The sequence below is a fragment of the Panthera uncia genome (assembly GCF_023721935.1).
Source record: "Panthera uncia isolate 11264 chromosome A3 unlocalized genomic scaffold, Puncia_PCG_1.0 HiC_scaffold_12, whole genome shotgun sequence".
In the NCBI taxonomy this organism is placed as follows: Eukaryota; Metazoa; Chordata; class Mammalia; order Carnivora; family Felidae; genus Panthera; species Panthera uncia.
This window is the reverse complement of record NW_026057579.1, coordinates 5,897,434-5,921,264: the sequence shown is the minus strand read 5'-3', so window position 1 is coordinate 5,921,264 and position 23,831 is coordinate 5,897,434. Positions and strand designations below refer to the sequence as shown.

Here is a 23,831-nt window from a genome sequence, read left to right as displayed (position 1 = left end):
TTTTTAGTGAGCAGTTCTGTGAGTTTTGGACAAAAGCGTATGTTCCAAGTGAGGTAGTTCGGCAAGTCCATCCGTGCACAGGCCAAAAGCCAGGAAGGTCCTTAGTGCTCATGTGTGTGTAGGCCCCCAGCCCAAGTTCCGCATCCCCTCAGCAGCCTTTGTCACTCCTTCCTGAACCCCAGTCCCTCCCATCTTTGAACTGTGGAGATCAGTCGTTCATGTTATCTTTTATACTATTTTTTATTGTTTGACTTCAGAAATTTTAAAATCAACACTCAGGTATTGATTGTGTGGTTCTCCCTTGAGCACTGAGCATACTCCCTGATGTATAGAAAGCCTAGAAATTGTGTATTGCTCGTGGAGAGATAAATGCTGAACCAAGTCATGAAGTTGGGATGTTTCAAGTAACACTGGGCAGAAGAATCAGATCATGGAAACTCACAAGTTCCTGTTATCCAGAAAACTATTTAAATATGGTATTTACCCCTGAAAGGCATAAAGTCTGGTTAGTGTAATGTTATTTGGAAAGCATATCTACCTAGAGTAGAATTTTTTAAAATTTTATTTTAATTTTTTTAAATTTACATCCAAATTAGTTAGCATCTAGTGTAACAATGATTTCAGGAGTAGATTCCTTAATGCCCCTTACCCATTTAGCCCATCTCCCCTCCCACAACCCCTCCCATAACCCTCAGTTTGTTCTCCATATTTATGAGTCTCTTCTGTTTTGTCCCCCTCCCTGTTTGTATATTATTTTTGTTTCCCTTCCCTTATGTTCATCTGTTTTGTCTCTTAAAGTCCTCATAGGAGTGAAGTCCTATGATTTTTGTCTTTCTCTGACTAATTTCACTTAGCATAATACCCTCTAGTTCCAGCCACGTAGTTGCAAATGGCAAGATTTCATTCTTTTTGATTGCCGAGTAATACTCCATTGTCTATATATACCACCTCTTCTTTATCCATTCATCCATCGATGGACATTTGGGCTCTTTCCATACTTTGGCTATTGTTGATAGTGCTGCTATAAATATGGGGGTGCATGTGTCCCTTCGAAATAGCACACCTGTATCCCTTGGATAAATGCCGAGTAGTGTAATTGCTGGGTCGTAGGGTAGTTCTATTTTTAGTTTTTTGAGGAACCTCCTTACTGTTTTCCAGAGCGGCTGCACCAGCTTGCATTCCCAAGCATTTTTTTTTTTTAGAAAGAGCATGAGCTGGGCAGAGGGACGGGGGGTGGGGGGGGGGGGGGGGGGGAGAGGGAGGGAGGGGGGGGGAGAGAGAGAGAGAAAGAGAAAATTTAATCAGGCTCCACGCTCAACATGGAGCCCCATGCAGGGCTTGATCCTATGACCCTGGGATCATGACCTGAGCTGAAATCAAGAGTCAGACGCTCAACCGACTAGCCACCCAGGAGTCTCTACCTAGATTAGAATATTAAAAAAAAAAAAAAAAGATTTTAGGAAACAAAATGATACATAAAATGCAATAATTTATTCTATGGTTCTTCTCAAACCAGACTTGAAGTTCTTATTTGTAAGAGGAATGATTCTTAACAGCTTGTAGCATTTGAAGAATTGCACCACTTCTCTGACAAGGGCAAACTTTATGTTTAAAAAATGTGACTAAATGTTCATTTATATAATAGATCTTTTATTTAATAGATTTTTTAAATGTTTATATACTTATTTAGAGAGTGAGAGAGCATGTACACATGAGAGAGAGTGAGTGGGGGAGGGAGGGAGGGAGAGAGAGAGAGAATTCCAAGCAGATTCCATGCTCAGCATGGAGCCCGACACCAGGCTCCATCTCAGAACTTGAGATCATTACTTGAGCTGAAATCAAGAGTCGAATCCTAGGCTTAAGTGAGCCACCCAGGCACCCCTCATCAACAAGTCTTAATTGCCTTTAATATAGTGTTTCTCCTGGCAGTCTTTTGGGTGGGTGGTTACAAACTTTATTTAGGTAATGGAATCCTTTGTCCAGATGAAACACCCTACAATATGACCGTAAATAAAATAAGAAAAGCCTGGCTATTAGGGATGAGGTGGGAGAGAAGTCCCCATTGAATCTCTTGAGATACCCCAGTAACTCTCAGGATTGAGAGAATTACATGCTGAAGGCTGCTGTTCAGTGCTTCTTTCTGAGTCCTGTCTCTTCATCATATAGTCAGAATCGCCAGATAAACCACACAGTTAGAGGGGTCTTTGACGAAGTCCCTTTGCAACATAGTATAACAATGAGGGCTCCACTGTATTTTCTTTGCTTCTTCCCAGTTTTTAGATTTTAAAATTACTTTATTGCAAATTGTGCAATAATTTGCAAAGTGAAAGTGAAAGTGCAAGTAACTGAAAACAAAAAGTAGTTCCTTAGATCATCCCTCTTTGCCCACTGTTAAACACTGTTATTAATTTAACATGTTCTCCAGTTTGTTATATAGCTACTGTATATATAAATCCATGAAATTGTATTCAATGTTTCATTGTGTAATAGATGATAGATCCAAGTTTATCTGTCTCTTATTATAGAACAAGTTTCCCTTCATTGTTCTTTAAAATATCCTCTGTGTGTGTGTCAGTGTGGGGAGGTGTCTCATCTCAGAGATTTTTTGCCCCCTGACTGTTGAAGTTTTTCATCAGTTTGTCAAATTCTTCCCTCCAGATTTCATTAGAATTCGGATTGAAATTGTATTAATATTATTTATTCCTTTGGGAGGCAACTGGTCATTTCATAATATTGAGTCTGTTTCTCTGTGTCTACATGGGTCTGTTTCTGAGATTTTTATTCTGTCCCACTGGTCTGTTTGCCTGTTAATGCTCTAATAACTCACACTTTTAATTATAGTGACTTTGTAGTGTGTGGTAATATCTGGTGAGGCTAATTCTCCTCTTATTTTTCCAAATAAATTTTATTATCAGTTTGAATCTTTCTTAAGTATGTCTGTTGGAGTTTCAGTTAACTTAGAGGGAACAGACTTTTGATGGTTTTGAAAAGTCTTAATTAGAAATAAGGGATGTTTTTTTTTCTTTCTTCAAGGCTACTTTTGGGTCTTGTGGTTTTGTTTTTCTTTTCTTTTTTTTTTTTTTTTCTTTCTCGTTTCAAGTTATTTAACATATATGGTAAAATTGGTTTCAGTTGTAGAATTCAGTGATTCATCACTTACATATAACACCCAGTATTCATCACAAAAAGTGCCCTCTTTAATACCCATCACCATTTAGCCTGTCTCCCACCCACCTTGTCCATCAACCCTCAGTTTCTTCTCTAGAGTTAAGAGTCTCTTATGGTTCACTTCTCTCTCTCTCTCTCTCTCTCTCTCTCTTTCCCTTTCCCTTTCCCTATGTTAATGTTTTTTCTCAATATAGTTTTAGTCATATAGATTCTATATATTTCTCGTTAAGTTTATTTTTAAGTTTATAATTTGTTAGCTGTAAGTATTCATCTGTAACAAAGAAAAACACCACATTTTTCATCATAAATGAAGAAGTCACGTTGGATTCTTATTTGAGCCTAAAGCATTTAGCATATCCAAGATGTTTCATTTCACTTGTAATCAGGCAACTAACTAGATGCAAGATATAAAGAGCTTCCTTTTTTGTGAGTAATACATTTTCAGGGAAGAGGGTATAGGGTGACAAATGGGTATACCAACAGTTATATTTCTTGTAGGGCTCCTGGGTGGCTTAGTCGGTTAAGCACCAACTTGGACTCAGGTCATGATCTCGCAGTTCACAGGTTCGAGCCCCACATTGGGCTCTGTCCTGACAGCTCAGAGCCTGGGGCCTGTTTTAGATTCTGTGTCTCCCTTTTTCTCTCTGCCCTTCTCCTACTCGAGCTCTGTCTCTCTCTGTCTCTCTCTTTCTCTCTCTCTCAAAAATAAATAAAAACTTAAAAAAATAAAAGGAAAATATGACATTACCTTCATATACGTAGCTAGTACCTGTTTGCAGGGAAATTAAATACAGAAAATACCGTACTCAACAGATGTTTAGGAGTTGCCAGAGTCTGTGTTTACTAACCCTTTTTGATACTCTTGAGTGGGTACATTTTGACCAGTGGCCATATTCCAATTTGCATTGGCATGGGATATAGAACCTGAATTAATACCCCCAGTAGGTGGCAGCATCAACACCATGCCAGAATATATAACAGGCTTGCTTTGTTTGTGAATGTGTCTTGGGATTCTAAGACGTTGTTGTGGCATTTGTCTTGCTAGTGAATAAATCTTTTTGTAGTTTCAGAATTTAAAAGTTCGCTTATGGCTACCCACCATCTAACAAACTCTTGAGATCTGGAAAGACCAGTATGTAGTTTGCAAGGGAAGATAAAGGTTTCTTTGAGATTTTAAATCTTCTGTTGCGTTTGAAATAACCACCTGGAGAATTTCCCATTGAAAAAGATGTCATAACGTGGGAAGTTTTGAATTATTATTTCACTGTAATACTGAAAGTGTCAACAAAATCTTTTTACATATTAATTAAAATTTGTAACTGCAAAACAGTATTATAGTAACATTAAATTAATAAACTAAAATGACTGTGGGTTTGTAGGTTTGTGCAAAACCTGGCAATAATATGTTTAGCCAAGTCACCTTGGGAAAACTAACCCCTCTAAGTTCCCATTTCCTCCTATTTATTTATTTATTTATTTATTATGTTTGTTTATTTTAGAGAGAGTGAGAGAGAGAGAGAGAGACAGAGCAGGAGTGGGGAGGGGCAGAGAGAGAGAGAGGGAGACACAGAATCCCAAGCAGGCTCCAGGCTCTCAGCTGTCATTACAGAGCCCAACGTGGGACTTGAACTCAGAAACTGCGAGATCATGACCTGAGCTGAAGCCGGACATCCAACCCACTGAGCCACCCAGGCACCCCCATTTCCTCTTCTTTGAAAAGAGAATAATATGTATGCACACACATCACAGTGTTGTGATGATCCGAGGAAGTGACCTGTAAAGCATTTAGCAAAGTGCCCGACACTCATGTTCACTGCCACAGTTGCTTCTCCCCTGGCCACCACTGTCTCCTGCCATCAGTTAAATAACTCTTGTTGATATTTGGGCATTTCAAGACATGTCTGTCTTTGAGAGTTATAAGAATTAAATTCATATAATCTCTTCTGCAGTTAATTCAGATGCAGTTGATAAATAGGGAAATGTCAGTACGGCGTGGAAGTGGGTCAATTTATATGAGACTTTTCTCAGCAGTCAAGGAAGCAGGTATTCTCACAGATGAAGACAGTTTAAGAGGAAAAAAAAAGATGCAAATTCTGCAAGAAGTGCTTTCCTCTAGTGCATGTAAAGGCTGGTTTAGCACCTTCAAAATCTGTGGCACTTTCCACTATGATAAAACTATGTGTGGAAGCTTAAGAGTTACAGATGAAGGGGGCTTTGACGATATTTTCCCCCTATTGTTTAAAAAAAAAAAAACAAAACCTGTACCCTGTTTTTTGTTTTTTTAATTATGTAGAAGCTGTATACGACCTTACATCTCCCTGGAGGAGGTATGAGTCCAGGATTTAAGGAGATAAAAGAGTCAACCAACCATTGTTTTTGTTGCAAATGTCAGTGGGGATGTAACTGTGCTGGTAGTTTTATTATGATTATTACTTCTTTTTAATGCTCTGCTTACCGAGTTTAATAGGTTTTCATAGTTTTATTTTCCACAGCCCTATTTTTTTTAGTGTGTAATTTTGCAGAATATACTTTGCAACAAATGTGGTGGATGTTAACTAACTTACAAACACCACCCATTGGTTGTAAGCAGGTGTTAATTACAACCGTGTAGAACAGTAATTCTCACCTGGGGCAGAGGACGTTAGACAGTGTCTGGTTATGTGTCCAACTTTGACTCAGGTCATCATCTCATGGTTCATGAGTTCAAGCCCCACATTGGATTCTGCACTAATTGTGGAATTCTCTGGGAATTCGCTCTCCCTCGCTCTCCCTGCCCCTCCCCCACTTGCTCTCTAAATAAACGAATAAACTTAAAAAAAGTAATACTTAATTTTGAAGTATAAATTGTGTGATCCAGTCTACATCTATGCTTTTGTTTATTTTTGTGCCAGTAAATTGTTTATTTACTATTGTTATATATTATAGTCCCATCCAGTTTAGTTAATTTTTTTTTGTTAGTTTATTTATTTATCCTGAGAGAGAGAAAAGCACGAGAGGAGGAGGGGCAGAGAAGGAAGGAGAGAGCTAATTCCAAGCAGGCTCCCTGCTGTCAGCACAGAGCCCAGTTTGGAGTTCGAACTCACTCACGAACCATGAGATCATGACCTGAGCCAAAATTAAGAGTTGGATGCTTAACTGACTAAGCCACCTGGGTGCCCCTAGTTAATTCTTTTATTATTATTCTTGGATTTGTGGTGATTACTATTCAAATTATTTTATTGGCTTTCAAAGTAAATTTTGTGAAATTTAGCCTGTTGGTATACTTGTACAAAAATGATATCCTTAGGATTTTAAATCTTTACTCTTTTTTAATCAAGTTATCTTCTTTGAAAGTTTCTTTAAAAGTTTTGTTTTAGGGGCGCCTGGGTGGCTCAGTCGGTTGAGTGTCCGACTTCGGCTCAGGTCATGATCTTGTGGTCCGTGAGTTCGAGCCCCGCGTCCGGCTCTGTGCTGACAGCTCAGAGCCTGGAGCCTGCTTCAGATTCTGTGTCCCTCTCTCTCTCTGCCCCTCCCCTGCTCATGCTCTGTCTCTCTCTGTCAAAAATAAAATAAACATTTAAAAAAAAAAGTTTTGTTTTATATAAACATAACTCCAGTTTTGTTTCTTAGTGTTATATTTTCTATTACAGCAACAAAAACAAATTTTTTTTACATTATATTTTCTTTGGAATGGCACTGGATTTTTTATGTTCTATTTTTATTGTGCCATTCTAGTTACTTTTATATAGATATTTTCTAGTTCTTTATTTTTTATAAGATATTTTTATTGAGATATAACTGACACATAACATTGTGTAAGTTTGTGTACAGAGTGTTGATTTGCTGACTTTATGTGTTGCAATGCGATTACTACCATAGCTTAGCTAACACCGCTATCACATCGTATAATTATCCTTTCTTTTTTGTTGCAGGAACAATTAAGATCTAGTCTCTTACCAACGTTGAAGTTTATAGTATTATTGACTATAGTCACTATGCTATGCATTGGATCTCCAGGACTTACTTTTCTAGTAGTTGGAATTTGTATCCCAAAACAACATCTTTCCCTTTTCAATTTCCCTACACTCCAGCCCCTGGTAACCACTGTTCCACTCTCTGGTTTTTATGAGTATTGCTTTTTTAGATCCCACACGTAAATGATGTACAGTATTTGTCTCTAGTAACTCATCATTCCTTTGATTGATAACGTAAAACATTGGCCAGAAGTTTGAGAACAATATTGAATAAAAATGGTGACTAATGGCATCTTTGTGTGTTTCTGAATTTAATAACAGCATGACAAGTATTGTACTCTGATAATTGGTGCAAAGAAAATGAATTGTGTTTAGAACAAAGAATATTTCCAATTATCCAGGAAAGAGCCTATAAGATGATTTCCATATAGCTTTAGTTCTTCAGAGTCTTTGAACTCTATTACGTACTTTTAGGTGATTATACTGAAGAAGTACTTTGTCCGAATTTTCTTTTTTCTTTTTTTCTTTTTCGTTTTTTCGTTTCTTTTCTTCTTTCTTCCATATTTAATAGAAATCTTAAAATTTGAGGTAGCTGGAGGATTAGGGATACCACATTTAAAATCATTGCTAAATCTACATTTTTTTCAAAATTATGAAAAATTTATGAAGCAAAAATAAGGTGCTATATATACATTCGTGTAATTAGTTGGTAAATACATTTTTTAAGAATTCAGAGATTAGGAAGATGTACGTAAGCTGGTGTGGGATGAGACTGGGACTGGACTGATTGCCTGGATTATCATAAATGAAAGAGTGAGGTGAGATTATTGCAATGACTAGCATGAACATGACCAGTAGTCTTGGTCCCATCTCTGGCTCATACCATAGTCACCAAGACCATTCCAAAGATTACTGCACAGAATCTGATGCAGGGCTCAATCTCACAACTGTGATATCATGACTCGAGCCAGAATCAAGAGTTGGACACTTAACCAACTGAGCCACCCAGGCACCCCAAGATATGGAACATTTCATTAAAAAATTTTTTTTATTTTTTTGATGTTTATTTATTTTTGAGACAAAAAGAGCGTGAGTGGGGGAGGGGTAGAGAGAGAGGGAGACACAGAATCCGAAGCCGGCTCCAGGCTGTGAGCTGTCAGCACAGAGCCCATCGTGGGGCTAGAACTCATGGACCGTGAGATCATGACCTGAACCAAAGTTGGATGCTTAGCCCACTGAGCCACCCAGGCACCCCAGGAACATTTCTTTTTTAATTTTTTTAAATCTTTATTTATTTTTGAGAGAGAGAGAGAGAGAGAGAGAGAGAAACAGAGCATGAGAGGGGGAGGGGCAGAGAGAGGGAGACACAGAATCTGAAGCAGGCTCCAGGCTCTGAGCTATCTGCACAGAGCCCGATGCAGGGCTTGAACTCACGAACTGTGAGATCGTGACCTGAGCCGAAGTCAGGCACTTAACTGACTGAGCCACCCAGGCACCTCAGGAACATTTCTATATTTATTATTTTGTTGTGGTTGTTGCTGCTATATTTTTGTTAATGTTTATTTTTGAGAGACAGCACAAGCAGAGGAGGAACAGAGAGAGAATGAGGGAGACACAGAATCTGAAGCAGGCTCCAGGCTCTGACCTGTTAGCGCAGAGCCCAATATGGGGCTCGAACCCACAAACCGTGAGATCAAGACCTGAACCAAAGTTGTCTAGACACTTAACTGACTGAGCCACCAGGTGCCCCTGTTTAGAATTCTTACACAGAATTCTCTTTCTGCTATATGCTATAGAGTGTATGGATAGGATTGAAATGTGTCAACTTAATTAACTTATATTTGAAACGTAAATACCAGTTTTATCATTACATTCTGGAGTATATAATGTGACAGGGGCTTAATACTGGATACCATCATCATTTAATCATCCTGTGTTATTTACCATTATTATCTTTCGTACTGTTATTATTTATCTTAAGTTTTATTTTTTGAAGATTACAGGGAAGTGTAATTGTGTGATTCTGCTCTCAAGTTTCATTCAGTTTGCAAATCTTTTGGCTTTTAACTGTGAGGTGATGTTGAATGTCTTGGCTTAGGTTGCTGAGAATTGTAAGCGAAAACCAATGAAAACCAAAGTCCTTTCAAACACTTTAGATCTAGTACTCGCTCTGCTCTGCTTGTGCTTCTTTATGTTGGGGGTGGAGATTGGCTCTGTGGTTACCTGCCTTTGAACAAGGCAGGGCAAGCCCCACCCTGACTGCAGTGGCTGACTTAGGAGACTGCAGGTGGAAAGTCTGGGTCCTTGCCACCCTCCTCCACCCCCTTTCTCCTGTTGAGCCTCTGATTCCTGCTTGCTCCTATGCTAGGACTGAGCACATTAGAGGCTCATAGCCTAGGATTGTCAGTCACCAGGGATGTTTAGCTTCAGAGTGTATCAGCCAGTGCAAGGCATTCTGCCCCATAAATCAAAAGCTAAACAAAGCCAAAATCAGTCCCCAGCCTAATAAGAAATCCGTAGCTGTAAATCGGACTTCCAGTTGCCTCCCACATCTCTTTTCCGTTACTATCCTTTGTCTTGACATTGAGTCCCGCCTGACAGTTCTATCTCCTTGTGAGAGATTCCTAAAATAAAGCAAGCATCCTGCATTATTGTCAGTCTTTTCCTCAGCCCTGCTAGCATTCCTGCTTTCTGTTAATGCCAGCGCTATGCATGCAGTTCTCAAGACTTGAAATTTACCTGCTACACATGTCTCCTGTCTTTGCTCTCTGTCATCAGCGTCAGCACTATATTTTGTCTTCATCACATATCATTGCTAAGTGTGAGGTATGAAGTTTCCTTCTGGTCTTGCCACTCACCTACTGAAAAGGCTGGTGCTTTTCATTGCCCCGAAGTAAAATCTGTGTAGAATCTTCAGTACTATGTTCGTAACCTTCTTTTAGTTATCTACTCTCATTCCCTTTAATGTGCTCGTGACAAAATGAGCTGTTTTTCTGTCACATCTTAAAGCCGCCTGACTTTGCTCACATTCTTATTTCTTACTTTAAGTCCTTCTCCCTGCTGGTGCAATCAGAGCCTTCAGTTCTTAGCAGAAATACCACGCCCTTTATGACATCATTCCCTAGCTTGTCTGAAGTGATTCCTCTCATTGTCAGAATTTTACAGCCTTTTCTGTATGTCCTTATGACACGTTCTTTTCGTTTGTATCATAGTTACTTATGTGTTAGTTTTACCAGTGAAAGCGTCTCATAGCAGGCGTGCTGAAGGCGTCTCATAGCAGGCATGCTTTTTGTTTTGTTTTTATATCCCTCAGCATGAGGTTTAGTGCCTCACACATGCAAGTACTCAGGAAATACATGCTACTAACTAAACGAAGATCTGCTGCGGTTGGTTTCGTTGTATTATTATCAGTGTTCACTTTACAAAATGTTGTCCATCTGCTGAAAGAATGTACCAAATTTTGAACGTGGTAGTGCCCACAGTCCTCGACGGAATGCAACGGTTGCCTTGTTAAGTAACAAGACTCCATTTCCTTTGTTCTCGGACAGGAGAATCAGATGAGAGGGAACAGTCCAAATTGGAAGTTAAAGTCTGGGATCCAAATAGCCCACTTACAGATCGACAGATTGACCAGTTTTTAGTTGTAGCACGGTAAGTATGGCACTGTTGAGTCAAGAAATTTCTTTTTTTAAACATTTTTCTTTTTTTTAAGTTTGTTCATTTTACTTGACAGCGCGTGCGCACAAACGGGGGCATGGCAGAGAGAGAAAAAGAGGGAGAGAGAGAGAGAATCTAAGCAGGGTCAGCACACAGCCCGATGCGAGGCTCAAACTCACGAACTGTGAGATCGTGACCTGAGCTGAGATCAAGAGTTGGGCATTTAAACCAACTGTACCACCCCCAACTCCAAGAAATTTCTTTTTGTAAGAATTTATAGGTGTATGTATGTTTCTTTCTTTGTATTCTACCTTTTCCATTGGTTGTATTCTTTTTCTAGTTAAGTAAGAAGGCCGAAATATATATCATACCACCTCCTAAGTATGATTGTTAGTTTTTGTTTGAAAATATATTTATTAATTTACCGATTAAGAAAATAATTTCTTCTGGTAAAACTTTGGGCACTACAGAACAGTATGAAGATGAAATTCATCACCTGAATCCCCATATCTTTAATTAAAGCAGTTATCTCTTTCACGCTAGATGGGGATTGTTCAGGTGTCCATAATGATGTGCATCTTGCCTTCCTCTTACTGCACCCACGTATGAGGAGGGCCTGTTGCTAAGCGTATAACTTTCTTTGAGAGCCTTAAGCCTGGCTGCCTGACTGGCTGGCTCTCCTGCACTTGACCCACCACACACCCTTTGAGAAAATGAATGGGACAAAAATGTATTTTTATTGTTTCAATTATAAAAGTAAATGATATTCATGGCGGAGTTACTGCAAAGCAGCAAGTAAGTGAGTGTATCATAGCAGTGTGAATAGTGGAAAATTGGGGGAAAAAAACCCTAAGAATATGTCAACAAGCACTTGGTAAGTGAATTGAAGTATATTCAATAATGAAAATGAATTCGAGGGATGTATAGCAAAGTGATAAATCTCAAAACTAATGTTGAGTGAGGATACACACAGTATGATCACTTAAAAAGTTATACCATGAACAAACCATGTTTTCATTAATGGCCATATAGATGAATATGTATGTCATGTGTATGTGTGATGTGGGAGATGTGTATAGGAGGCTCTAACAACATTTCTAATATTTATTTCCTTAAACAATGAATCAAGTCTGGCAAAATATTAGAACCCAGTAGATACAGATGTGATCACAAGGGTCTCCATTATGTTCTCTAATTTTCTGTTGAACTTTCTTCATGACCCAAAGGATAAAAGGGTCTCAGCGCACCCTGACATGACAGCACAGTTGACGTGACAGCACTGTTCATGGTGCCTGGCACCATGGAAGTCACACGTCATGTCAGCAGCCAGGCGTTTGGACTCCAGCACTCAGACACCTAGCCACTGGTGCTCGGATGGAGACCTGAGGTACATTGCTGGGGAAGCCAGTCAGTAGATCGAGGAGATTGAAGATTTGAGAGTGGAAATGAATCCTTGGTGGAGCCGCTGGCCTAGACTCCAGGCAGGTTACCCAGATCTGGGATTATTTAGTAGACATTGCAGTTTCAAATTTGGTTTTCTTTGTTTTTTCCTTTTTTCTTCAAGCCAGCATGAAAGACACCAAGGAGATGTACCTGGTGCCTTTTTCATTTTTTTTTCTTTTTTTAGAGAAAGAGAGAGAATCTTTAATTTTTTTTTTTTAACATTTATTCATTTTTGAGAGAGAGAGAGAGAAAGAGAAACAGAGTGGAGTCGGGGAAGGGCAGAGAGAGAGAGAGGGAGACACAGAATCTGAAGCAGGATCCAGACTCTGAGCTGTCAGCACAGAGCCTGACGCGGGGCTCAAATTCATGGGCCACAAGGTCATGACCTGAGCTGAAGCCAGCCACTCAACTGACTAAGCCACCCCGGTGCCCCTAGAGAGAGAGAATCTTAAGCTGGCTGGATGCTCAGCACAGAGCCCGATGTGGGGCTTGATCCCAGGACTCTGAGATCATGACCTGAGCTGAAATCAAGTCAGATGTTCAACCAATTGAGCCACCCAGGCGCCCCCTCCATTTTTGTTTTTGTTTTTTTAAATGGTCTAAAATACAAATTAAGACCATAATCAAATACCACTGCACATTCCACCAGAATGGTGAAAATTTGAAAGTGCCAAACGTTGGTAAAGAGGTAGAGCCACCAGCACCCTGCTGTTGTGGTGGTGCGAGTGTAAGTTGGTATAACCACTTTGCTCTCATCTGACCTACACACACATCCTTTGAGTTTCACTCCTGACTGTATACTCAGCAGAATTGCATACATACACCTGTGCACCAAAAGTCGCATATACAGATGGCATTCATGGCACTACCCAGAGTAGCCCCAAACTGGGCATTGACGTCCATCAACAACAGAGGGGGAGGGGGCATCATAGAAAGGAATGCTCCATAGCAAGGAAAATGAATGAACGCCTCTATAACCAGTAGTGTGGGTGAGCCCACAGACATAATTTTGAACAGAAGAAACTGCATGTGAAAAGAGTACATAGTATGTGCTTCTGTTAAGTTTTCAAATGAGCAAAACTAACCCATGATGTTAGAATCCATGATGGTGGTTCTCTTTTGGGACGAAGGAGAGAAGACAGATTGGGAAGGAGCAGGAGGAGTCTACTGGGGTGCGGTTGCTGTACCCTGAGCTGGGTGTTAGTGACATGGATGGCTTCACCTTGCGGTTACTGCATAGCTGTGCAATGTGTGTTTTTATGCATGTGTGTTCTATGTTAATCAGAACATTAAAAAATTTTCCTCAGCTAACATGCTTAAAACACAACAAAGGGAGAGAAGAAATTAAAATAATAACAAAATAAAATGAAATACAACAAGCAGCAGGTCTAAATGTTTATTTCACGCTTTATGGGAAGGCCTTCTAAATCATTAAGTGAAAAAAAGTGTTGTGGTAATTGTTTTGTTTTTTAAGTGGAAACCTATTACATCTTGAGCCCTATTTATAGGAAGAATTGCTACAATTGATGATACCTCATTTCAAGGTAAAAATGTTCCTGGGATTTCACAATTTAGGCTAAAACAAAGTGGTCAGAACTTGTTTTGCAGTAATAGTCAAACTCTGCAGCTCACTTACGGCTCATTTTTTGAGCACAGTTGAATACCAAATTGGTTGCTCCATGGCATTTCATGATAGATCTTTCCCTTCTTTATGGCACACAAATCACTTTTTCTCAATTTCATTATAATGACCCATATATAGTTAATTGGCTTGTCAATGCTTAAATCTTAAAGAAAATACTTTTCATTGGATATTTGATTCTCAAACATCTAAGAACTTGTTTGACTTTTCTTTTTTTTCTTCTTCTTCTTCTTCTTCTCCTCCATAGCGCATACCCACCTGACAGCTATATTTGTTATTTACCTGTGTAAATTTACTTGTTTTCCTGTGTAAAGAAAAGTCTTGACCAAGATGAGCCCCAACCATAAAAGGACATGGGAAATAATTCCCCACTGCCTGTTTAGGGGATTACCTCCTCTCTTGGAGGCCAGTACACTCAGGAATGACGACTTTCTGAGACTGCTAGATGCTTAAGAGGTTTGGTTTCGTAGTGTGCTGTCCCCTCTCTCTTAAGTCCCCGAGGCAGATTGCCTAGTGCAGTCCCCTCCGGGGTATCCTCCCTAAATGACCACACCAAGAGCAAGAAGGAAACGAGCCCCCCCCCCCCCCCGCCCCAAAAAAGAACTGTAGCAGAGACAAACGTAGTGCGCTTCTTGGCCACCACTGTTCTCTACACAGGAAGAAACTGAGGCATCTCGTCCAAGGCGCCACACGCCCATTGCAGACAAGGCTGAGACTCACACTCAGACCTCAGCTCGCAGCCCCTGGATCCTTAGCACTGACTTTTACAATTTTCACACACTACCCAAATGTGTTTTTTTAAGTATAAAAAAATAATGTTGCCTTAATTTTTCTTCTTTGTTTTTGTGGATTATTCAGTGCTGTTGGGACGTTTGCTCGAGCCCTTGATTGCAGCAGTTCTGTGAGGCAGCCTAGTTTGCATATGAGCGCAGCTGCAGCTTCTCGAGACATCACCCTGGTAAGATGCTTTTTGAAATTTAGGGGTTATTATTCCCTCTGCTACTTTAATTTTAAAGCCAGTATAGCAGTGTTATGGATGGAGAGCTTTCTGTTGAAAGAGCTTTCTGGCTCTTAGCCCTGCTGACTGCTAGGTTGATTTGACTTGGCTGATTGGTTAACTGGGGGTAGAGTGTCTCATCCTAAGTCACCACTTATGTTTGTGAGCTGCGACGAATATGAATGGCTGCTGATGGAATAGGTGTGAAACAATAAAAAAATATTCTGGGGAAAACATTCTGACCCATCTCGTTTCACTTGTATGCTTTTTTCCTCATATTCTATCTATGTACTTAAATCGTTGTGTATCAAATATAATGCTTTACAGTTTTTAATGTGAGAAGGAACTCTTTTTTTCTCTAAACGTTTATTTTTGAGAGGACGTATGAGTGGGAGAGGGGCAGAAAGAGAAGGGGACAGAAGACCCAAAGCAGGCTGTGTGCTGACAGCAGAGAGCCCAGTGTGGGGCTCAAACCCATGAACCACGAGATCATCACCTGAACCTAAGTGGGATGCTTAACCGACTGAGGCACCCAGGCACCCCAGATGTTTGCCGATTGAAGTTACTTTCTGTATATGATTGCCACAGCCTTCTGAGAAAGCATGATAACGTGCTCATTTTACAGATGAGAAAACTGAGTTTTGGTGAGGTTATTTGACCGATATCCATTACTCGTAATAAAAGTTACAGTTTGTTTTTTCTTTTCATAATACCATATCTCTTCACAGCTGCTTTATTATAAATAATGTAGATCTTCTTGCCTCTGCAGCTATTTATTTAATGCTGGATACACCATAACTCATGACACTATGTTATCCATCCTGTCTCTTTTGAATACTAGTTTCTAGGTATTCTCTCTTTTTTTTTAATTTAATTTTTTATTTTTTAAAATTTACTTCCAAATTAGCATATAGTGCAACAATGATTTCAGGAGTAGATTCCTTAGTGCTCCTTACCCATTTAGCCCATCCCCCCTCCCACAACCCCTCCCATAACCCTCAGTTTGTTCTCCATATTTATGAGTCTCTTCTGTTTTGTCCCCCTCCCTGTTTGTATATTATTTTTGTTTCCCTTCCCTTATGTTCATCTGTTTTATCTCTTAAAGTCCTCATAGGAGTGAAGTCATGATTTTTGTCTTTCTCTGACTAATTTCACTTAGCATAATACCTTCCAGTTCCATCCACGTAGTTGCAAATGGCAAGATTTCATTCTTTTTGATTGCCGAGTGATACTCCATTGAATATATATACCACATCTCCTTTATCCATTCATCCATCGATGGACACTTGGGCTCTTTCCGTACTTTGGCTATTGTTGATAGTGCTGCTATAAACATGGGGGTGCATGTGTCCCTTCGAAACAACACACCTGTATCTCTTGGATAAATGCCTAGTAGTGCAATTGCTGGGTCGTAGGGTAGTTCTATGTTTAGTATTTTGAAGAACCTCCATACTATTTTCCAGAGCGGCTGCACCAGCTTGCATTCCCATCTAGGTGTTCTCTTTAAAGTCATTACTGTGGGGGTGCCTGTATGGCTTAGTCAGTTAAGTGTCCGACTCTTGATTTTGGGTTAGGTCATGATCTCATGGTTTGTGAGTTTGAGCTCACATCCAGTCTCTCTCCACCCCTCCCCCGCTTGCGCTCTCTCGCTCTCTCTCTCTCTTACTCTCTCACTCTATCTCAAAATAGACCAAAAAAAGGGGCACTTGGGTGGCTCAATCAGTTAAGTGTCCAACTTCAGCTCAGGTCATGATCTCGCAGTTCATGAGTTTGAGACCCTTGTCGGGCTCTGTGCTGACAGCTCAGAGCCTGGAGCCTGCTTCGGATTCTGTGTCTCCCTCTCTCTTTCTGTCCCTCCCTCACTCACGCTCTGTCTCCCTCTGTCTCTCAAAAAATGAATAAATGTTACAAATAAACTAAAAAAAAGAAGTCATTACTATGCTCTGTTGATGATGACTACAAATGCGGTCTTGCCCGGAGTATGCAGAAAAACGTGAGCAATAATTTTTTTTCTGTTAAATTTATCAGAGTTTTATAGTATAAAGAAATACATTTTCCAATCATGTTTTCCTTTCACCTCTTCAGGCCATAATCATTGCCAAATAAAATGCATCAAAAAGTGCTGGAATTTCTCTCCCCAAAATATATCCAAAATCTGACCACTCTTTTCTGTCTCAGGTACTTCAATGCTAATCCAAATCTTGTTACTTAGGATACCGGCACTCAGTACCTCATAACAGGTTTCCTCAAGTCCACTCCTAAAAGTCTCAATGTTGTTGTTGTTGTTGTTGTTGTTGTTGTTGTTTTTAATTTTTTTTAACGTTTATTTATTTTTGAGGCAGAGACAGAGCATGAATGGGGGAGGGTCAGAGAGAGGGAGACACAGAATCCGAAACAGGCTCCAGGCTCTGAGCGGTCAGCACAGAGCCCGACGCGGGGCTCGAACTCATGGACTGCGAGATCATGACCTGAGCTGAAGTCGGAGGCTTAACCGACTGAGCCACCCAGGCGCTCCCTTTTTAAAAATTTTTTAATGTTTATTTTTGAGAGAGAGACAGACAGACAGAGTGTGAGCAGGGGAGAGGCAGAGAGAGAGAGATTCCGAATCAGAAGTAGGCTCCAGGCTGTTGGCACAGAGAGACCCATGTGGGGCTCCAACTCACAAACTGTGAGATCATGACCTGAGCTGAAGTTGACACCCAACCGACTGAGCCACCCAGGTGCCCCTCAATTTTGTTTTCTGATGGAATGGAATACAGTGAGAGGTGTTACTACTTTCTCATTATGTTCCAGTTTGAAATGCTTTCAACGAAATACTGCAGTAATGTAAAAACTCATGCAGAATTCACATCAAATTTGTTTCTTACAGTGCTTTCTTACAGTATAGATAATGGTGAAAGCATGAACAGTCTGTAGCCATCATGGAGCACCTCTCTTTATGCTTTCTTAGAGACTAGAATGTTGTTCATAGAAGCAAGTTCTTTTCTCCATTGGTACATTAATGTTTTCTATAAAAGTTTCGGGGTTTCAAAGTAGGTTTATATTTTGGTTGTTTAGAGGTTGTACTTTACCAAAGATGTGAGAGTACAAAGTGTCACATTTGTAAAAACCTTCAAAATCCTGTCAACAGATATTTATGCGAACCATAGTAATGTGGAATCTAATCACTACTTGTATTTTTTCCACGTTCAAGATTTTTCTCCCAATTATAAAATTAGTGTATGCTTATTATGAAAAATTGCAAAATTTAGTACAGCAGCAGGCAAAAAAAAAAAAAAAAAAAAAGTCTTGTACTCATTATCCAGAGTGGAATATTCTTACCATTTCGTAATATTTCCTTTCAGCCACTCTTCGTGTATTATGAACAGTAATACCCGCAAATTACAGAACAGTACGGAGGATAATGTATTGAGCCAGCCAAAACAAATGTTAGTGTTTTAGTTCTTTGGATTAAAAAAAATTATAAAAACAATTACAATTTCTAATACTCTCTCCCTAGTCCTATTCTGCATCCTCTATCTGTACCTCTAATGCCCATCACCCTTGCCTCCTGTCAAGAGGCAGCCACTATAACAGATTTGCTGTGTATCTAGTTTTTCTGGTTCCACTATGTATTTGTGTGTCTGAAAACAACATAAAGTTTGTTTTGCATGTGTTTCAATTTACTCTGTGACATCTTGCTCTTTGCGTCTTACTGCTCTCTAGCCATGTTAATAAACACATACCTAGTTCACTCATTTTATTTTATTTTTATTTTATTTTATTTTATTTTTTTATTATTATTTTTTTAAGTTTATTTATTTTTGACAGAGACAGAGTGCGAGTATGAGCTGGGGAGGGGCAGAGAGAGTGAGAGAGACACAGAATCCAAAGCAGGCTCCAGGCTCTGAGCTGTCAGCACAGCGCCTGACTCGGGGCTTGAACTCACGAACCGTGAGATCATGACCTGGGCCGAAGTCAGACTCTTAACCGACTGAACCACCCAGGTGCCCCTAATTTTTTTTTTTTTTTTTTTAACCCCTAGTTCACTCATTTTAACCACTGGGTAGTATTTGTAGTACTCCTTCATGGAATACTACACCACATTACTTATGTATTCTCTTTCCGATGAACATCTGGACTCCTTCAAAACATTTTTCATTTGCTACTACCCATAATGCTGCATTGAAAATCCCAACACATACCCTTTGTGAGTGTGTATGTGAACTCTCTGGCATAACTAGAATGGGAATAGTTATTCATAGTGATTCATAGGGCACTGCTCACTTTGGATTTGCCCAAACACAGCCAACTTATTCTACACAAGGCAAAAATAAGCTTATGTATTTATTTTTAAAATGTGTGTTTATTTTGAGAGAGACTGTGTGTGTACACGTGCACTAGCATGTGATGGAGAGGGGCAGAGAGAAGGGAGAGAGAGAATCCCAAGCAGGCTCTGCCCTGTTAAGGCAGAACCCTATGCAGGGCTCGATCTCACAAACCGTGAGATCATGACCTGAGCCGAAATCAACAGTCAGACACAACCGACTGAGCCACCCAGGTGCCCTGGTAGAAACTTATAATCCCACAAGCAGTCAATGAGTGTTTTCCTGTCTTCATCCATTTTCTTACATTGGCTTCAACATTGGGTATTTTCAGACTAAGATTTTTACTAACCTGATGCTTCCCTCATTTTAATTTGTATTTCTTAATAAGGTTAAGCAGGTTTTCTTGTTTATTGACTCTTCGTGGTTTTTCTTTGTATTTTAGATTCATATCCTTTGTCCATTCTTCACTTGTGTCATTGTTTTTTTCTAACAGTTTAAAAATAGTATTCATATTCGTGATTATAAATATATCTGGAGTTTATTTTTGAGACTTGAATGAGGTATAGGAGTCTTTTTTTCCATATGGAAAATAGTCATCTCAATACCTTTTATTGAATTTCTTGTCCTCATGATTTTGTAATCCTTCCTTCCTCTTTTTTCAAGGTTTTAGATATGCTTAGGCTTGCTTCTGGATTTGTTATCTCTTCTCCTCTGTTTTGTTGATCTGTCCCTGCACAAGTACCACATTATAAAAAGCTGATAAGCCCCACATGAACGTTTTTTTTCTTTTTCTTTTTTTTTAATGTTTATTCTTGAGAGAGAGCGAGAGCACGAGTGGGGAAGGGGCAGAGAGACAGGGAGACACAGAATTTGAAGCAGGCTCCAGGCTCCAAACTGTCAGCACAGAGCCCAACATGGGGCTCAAACTCAAGAATCGTGAGATCATGACCTGGGCCAAAGTTGGATGCTCAACTGGCTGAGCCACCCAGGTGCCCCCATGTGAACTTTTTTTTAACACATAGTGGAAGTCATTTAAATCAGAGTTTTGTACTTTGCCTCCCCCACCACATATTCCCTAACAATATAAAATAAATACTTTTTCATATCATCATGAGAATCTGGAAAGTTTTTTGTTTGTTTGTTTTTTTTAATGTTGTGTGATTGTGCCTTGTATAGGTATACTGTTACTTACATAGCTACTCTCTTATGGTTTAACACTCATCTTCTGAGATAATGCTTCCCAGATTATAACTGGGGATGCTCACCCTGTTGTAGTGCAGCAGATTCCCTCCACCCTCTGAGGAGTGACAAAGGAGAACCTGTTCCTGAGATGGTACAGAGCTCTGTGATAGTTGGGGCTGATTTGCCTGAAGATAGGTGTGAACAGGTGAAGAGCAGGTATGTGAGCTTTTGCTTCGGGCTGCAGCAACTCTCTGCTTCCCACTGGTGGTGACTGGTGGGACAGCGGGTGAATTTCTTTTGGAAGAAGGCAGCGTCTTTATTTTATTTTAAATGTTTATTTATTTTTGAGAGACTGAGCACGAGCTCAGGAGGAGCAGAGAGAGAAAGAGGGAGACAGAATCCGAAGCAGGCTCCAGGCTCTGAGCTGTCAGCACAAAGCCCGACGTGGGGCTCAAAGTCCTGAGCTGTGAGATCATGACCTGAGCCAAAGTCAAATACTTAACCAGCTGAGCCAGCCAGGTGCCCCCTAAGAGGGCAGAGTTTTTAAAGATTCAGTATTTGTTTCTGTCAGTGAAGGCGGGTTATAAAAGAAGCATTTTAAAGAGAACACAACCTATGTACCTTAATTAGTTTAAACATCATTTTGTGTTTATCTTTTGCAGCACTTGCCTACATGTTCCTTCTGGCTGGATGCTTTCATACCCTCCAATGTTTGCATTTCTTCTGGTTTTTTTCTTTTAGTATTCAGCACTTAGGAAGACACTTTGTGTTATAGCTACCATCTTAAATTGTTTACTACTATAATTGTTGCTTCTTTTTATTTTAGAGAGAGAAAGAGTGCGGGAGTGGGCGAGAGAGGCACAGGGAGAAAGAGAATATTAAGCAGGCTCTGTGCTTAGCGTGGAGCCCGATGTGATGTGGGGCTCGATCCCACAACCCTGGTATCAGACCTGAGCTGAAATCCAGAGTCAGACGCTTAACCAACTGAGCCACCCAGCCACCCCTGTAATTGTTACTTTTTAAAGCAGAAGTGTACTCAGAGGCTCAGGGAATTGTGTTTGTCATGTTTGTACAGCTGGTTTCAGTTTCAGAGACAGGATTTGGATCTGTTCTCGACTCCTACCTGAGATTCTCTCTCCCAGATTACATCTTTTTTGTTTCACTCTCCTTAAAATGGCTTGGGTTTAAAAATCATTGTTTTTTGGGTTGGGTTGGCTTGGGTTTTAAAAATCATCGGATTAGGCAGCGCTGAAGATCTGGTCTTCTGTCTGCAACATTGAAATGCTTTGGTTTCCTGCTCTAACGGACGCTAGGTTCAGCTGTACTTGGACTCTTTCTATATGTGGCTCTTGTGTCTAGATTACTTTCAGTGCCATGAAATTGATATCTTTCAGAAGTCACAAAAGCAGGAGGAAATTGATGCACTTTGTGATTTCAGATGCCATGTCCTGCACCTTTAGTCCTCTTTGCCTGGTAGCTTCATGCCTTCCTCTTTGATGTTAACATATAAAATCCTGGGGCACCTGTATGGAAATGAGTGGGAGTGGTTAAAAGTTGATTACTTGTACATTGATAATGTGAGTTTTGCAGATTGTTTTCCAAAAAAGATCATATGAGAGCTGGTAAGTTGTTTTGTCCCATGAAATGAAAATTAGATTTAAAAAAATAAATGAAAATTAGATTCATCATTCAGTTGAATTTGGAGAGTCAGGTTCTTATTTTTCTTTCAGTGTTTTCAGACCTATACAGATGTGGTTAGTACCTTTCTCCATCAGGTGACCAGACTTTCTCTGAAGACTTCTTACTGCAGAGAGGGCACGGTTACAGAACTGTGGGAACTCCAGTGGTCTGTCCTAGGTGATTTTCACTGTGGCTTTTCCTGTAAGGGACTGCAGCTGACTGTCAGCATTCTTAATCTGAAGCATCTGTTTATCCTAGACTCTGCATGCTACTTGTCAAATCACCAGTAATGTTTTGGGAGCAGGTAATTAAGATGCCTGCAGATTGCTAGGTCTGACTTCCTTATTTTGAGACCTGTTACAATCATAGCTAGACTGAATTTCAAACACTGCTAGTCTAAGAAACATGATAAGATTTATAATTGTTACAACACTGAAGTTGTCATGGAGGCTTCCTAGATTTCACCCTCATTTCATTAAGATGTAAAGTGTCCTTTGTACAATATGCAAAGAAAAAAACAATCAGTTTACAACCTACGTTGACCTCCCTTCGCCCCATTGTGGAAACAAAATTCTTTAGAACACAGTAAACCCCGAAGTGGTCTGTAGGTAGTTGGTGGAGGGCCAGGCCTGTTACGGGGCGGAGGGTGCCATGTGCATTGGTAGGGAGCTATCGCCAGAGCAGAGCCTCAGTCTCAGAAAACAGGTAATTAAAGAAGTGCTAGATTTCTCTTTTCCTTGAACTCTGAGGACTAAAGCAAGTTGGAGGAAAAGATCTGAGAAAAAGAGTTTTTTGAGTTGTTTGGGGCCTCAAAAATCTTCCAGGATAGATCATATTAGAGATAATGGTGAAGTAACTTCTATAAAGATTCATATTTAATTTCTGACAGACTCAGTACTAGAAACAGGATTTTTGATGCTGAGTCTGGTTCTGAGAAAGGTCAGGCTGTGTTGATTTCCTAGGGAGAAGACTGCATTCTGGGATATCTCTAATTCTATCTGATCTTTTTAAAATGCAATTTTTATTTTGCTGTCTCCTATCTTACATCCTTTTACTGGCCTTTAATTGCTTTCAGGATAAAAACCCAGATCCTTAAAAGACTCAAAAAAAAAGCTGTGGGGGTTTGCCTGGCCAGTCTGCCCTGTCCTGTACCCCAACCTTTCCTCTATGTCTTCTGGGCCCCAGCCAGCCTTCCTTTGATTCTGTGGTCTGTCTCCTGCCACAGGACCTTTGCAGCTTTAGTTCCCTTTGCTTGGATGCTCTCACAGCCCCATGCAATTAACTGTTATTTATTTATTTATTTGTTTGTTTGTTTATTTTTAAGGGTTTTTAAAAAAATGTTTGTTTACTTTTGAGAGAGAGACAGAGACAGAGTGTGAGCAGGGGAGGGGCAGAGAAAGAGGGAGACACAGAATCTGAAAAGGCTCCAGGCTCTGAGCTGTCAGCACAGAGCCTGATGTGGCATTTGAACTCATGGACCACAAAATCATGACCTGAGTGGAAGTTGGACGTTTAACCAACTGAGCCACCTAGGCTCCCCAAATTTATTTATTTATTTTGAAAGAGAGAGAGAAAAAGAGAGAGAGAGAGAGAACTAATTAGTGGGGGAGGGGCAGAGAGAGAGGGAGAGAGAGAGAATCCTGAGCAGGCTCTGCACTGACAGTGTAGAGCCCAGTGCTGGCTCGAACCCACAAAAAGTGAGATTGTGACCTGATCCAAAACCAAGAGTTGGCCACTTAAACAGCTGAGCCACCCAGGTGCCCCACCACCTAATTGACTCTTAATCTGTTTTCAAATTGTGT

General features: G+C 40.1%; 1 protein-coding gene and 1 long non-coding RNA gene across 5 annotated transcripts in view; one reads left to right on the top strand and one right to left on the bottom strand.

Moving 5' to 3' along the window:
• MTA3 (metastasis associated 1 family member 3) overlaps window positions 1-23,831 on the top strand; it is a 180,884-nt gene that overhangs the window by 91,983 nt on the left and 65,070 nt on the right. For all 4 annotated transcript variants that reach the window (XM_049652233.1, XM_049652232.1, XM_049652231.1 and 1 more), the window contains exons 7-8: window positions 10,670-10,772; window positions 14,722-14,821. In XM_049652233.1, coding sequence (XP_049508190.1) covers window positions 10,670-10,772; window positions 14,722-14,821 — 203 coding nt within the window. The remainder of the gene's footprint in view (window positions 1-10,669; window positions 10,773-14,721; window positions 14,822-23,831) is intronic.
• Window positions 7,416-10,272, bottom strand: LOC125937495 (uncharacterized). The gene is made up of 2 exons (XR_007462400.1): window positions 9,980-10,272; window positions 7,416-7,713 (listed from the first exon to the last, which is right to left on the bottom strand). It is a non-coding gene; the product is annotated as an uncharacterized LOC125937495 (long non-coding RNA).